Source organism: Fukomys damarensis, unplaced genomic scaffold (assembly GCF_012274545.1).
Source record: "Fukomys damarensis isolate Sample0158 unplaced genomic scaffold, DMR_v1.0_HiC HiC_scaffold_12, whole genome shotgun sequence".
Classification (NCBI taxonomy): domain Eukaryota; kingdom Metazoa; phylum Chordata; class Mammalia; order Rodentia; family Bathyergidae; genus Fukomys; species Fukomys damarensis.
In genome coordinates this window covers 31,659,518-31,661,607 of record NW_022900924.1, presented here as the reverse complement: position 1 = coordinate 31,661,607, position 2,090 = coordinate 31,659,518, and the positions used below count along the sequence as shown (strand labels likewise).

General features: G+C 56.0%; 1 protein-coding gene across 1 annotated transcript in view; it reads right to left on the bottom strand.

Annotated features, from left to right (window-relative positions):
• The window catches only part of Cldn11 (claudin 11), a 13,596-nt gene extending 12,656 nt beyond the window's left edge, over positions 1-940 (bottom strand). The window contains exon 1 of the mRNA XM_010632386.2: positions 474-940. Within this exon, the coding sequence (XP_010630688.1) occupies positions 474-699 (226 nt within the window). The 5' untranslated portion in view covers positions 700-940. The remainder of the gene's footprint in view (positions 1-473) is intronic.
• Between the last annotated feature and the right edge of the window lie 1,150 nt (positions 941-2,090).

Genomic DNA, 2,090 nt, shown 5'->3' with positions numbered 1-2,090 from the left:
GCCGCGCGGCTTTGAGGACCACTCCGGCTGCCCCTCCACTCCACTCGCCTGGGCGCTGGAGTCTCCGACGCCCCTCACCCCTCACGTCTGCGCGACTCTGAGCCGAAGCAAGGAGTCTTTGGGAGGAGGCTGGGCCAGGGTGCCGGGGAAATTCGGGTCCGTGGACCTCGGGGCAGGAGGCGATGGGAGTTGACAAGGAATGAGTTCCTATAGCTGCCTGCCTCTCCGTTCGCTCGTTAAAACCCCGAAGCCTAGGTCAGCGCTGGGCAAATTACTATTATTCCAAATTCCAGATGAGAAAACTGAGGCCGAGAGGGGTTAAGTTTAGGGCTTCCTAACTGCTCTACGATAAAGTGGGACTGGAGGTTTCAAAGATGTGCCCAAAGGCCTTTGGCACCAAAATGTTTCTGTGAACGGTAATGCCCCCTCTCCGGTGTGGCTGGAGAGTATGGGCTCAGAAGCGGGGTCCTTACCCGGCAGGATGAGGATGTCCACCAGGGGCTTGCAGTGGTACAGCCCGGTGGCCATGACGCAGTCGGCCCACAGCCCCTTGGAGCCCAGTTCGTCCAGCTTGCGGCAGGTGGGGATGGTGTAGCCGCAGGTCACCACCCAGTCATTAGTGGACGTGGTGACGATGATGCCAATCCAGCCCACGAAGCTCGTGACGAAGCCCACCACCTGCAGGCACGTGGCCACCATGGTGGCCTCCCCGACGCCCACGCTCCTCGCCCCTAGCCGCTGTGCCCCGGCCGCGGGCTGGACAGCGCCTACCCTGGACCTCGCTCTGCTGCGCTCCCGAGCCACTGGCGGGCAATCGCCCCAGGCTGGACACGCGAGGCTGCAGCGTAGGTCTCCAGGGGCTGCGAGCCCAGATCCGACGGCGAGGCAGGAGCACGGCGAGGACAGTGACGAACGCTCGGCACCGGAGCGCGGCTGAGCACCGCCCCCTCTTTAAACCGGTGGCTCCGGCTGGTGAGCACCAATCGGCGACAGCAGCTAGGAGAGCTGGCCAATCGCTGGCGAGGTCCGAAGTGGGGCGTGGAAAGGAGCAAGGTAAAGGCGGGGTTGAGGGGCTCAGGCCTCCTCCTCCCCAAGACCTGGCGAGGTGTTTCGCTGTATGCGTTGGAAAGAGTTCGATCCAGGCCTAAGAGCTAGCGAGCTCAAAGGAGGGGCGAGTCAGGCGAGTTCAGTGCTTTGCTGAAAATTGTTTCTCATCTTGCACCCGCTCTCTCATCTCTGTCCCTGGGCCTCCCTTTGCTCCATCCCTCCTCAGCTTCAACCCACTTGCTCCTTCCCAGACGTGCGCACTCCCAAGGGTGCCAGGTGCAGTTCTCCCGCGGTCCGGGATTCTGTCCTAACTGCCCTAATGGACCGAGTCAAAGCCCGCAGTGCACCATAGTAGGAGAAAAATGATACCCCCACCGTGGGAAACCGTCAGAGGCAACAGAATTGTGACAGCAATAGCAACTCTCATTCCATTCAGTACTATGTACATGTGTTGTACGTGTATTGGTTCATTTAATTCTCGCGACCTTTGCGGTAGGAGCAATTGATTATACATAATAAGCAAGAAAAGACAGCAAAAGAATGTCTAAGTGGCCCGAATTCACACAGCGAGTATGGAGAAATTTTCATGGGCCCATCTCACCCTCCTCAGTAACCATTCCTAGGATGGTGTCCTGATTATCACTTTCTGAAAATTTCTAAAGGGCTCAACTGTTCCACTTCTGATACAGTACACGTTAGGTGGACTGCTCCAGCTGACTGGAAGGTTGATATCTGTATTCCACTGCAAACACTGCTTAGCCCAGAGTGAGGGCATAAATGTAAGCTGTCATCATCATCCTCATCATCACCAATGCCATTCAGCCACCTCTGTCCATCCATGCCACCTTCTCTGCACTTCTTACCCTGTAGAGAAGTCCTCCTTAGGCTGTTTACATTAAACAGTTTAAACTCTCTCTGAAACATTTGACTTATTGCATCTCTTCATCTATCCATTTGGACCCCTTTCTCCTCTCCAATCATGCAACTTAAAAGTGTAGACAGCCTTAAAGGTGTAAAAGGCTTCAGCAAGCACAAGAACATCC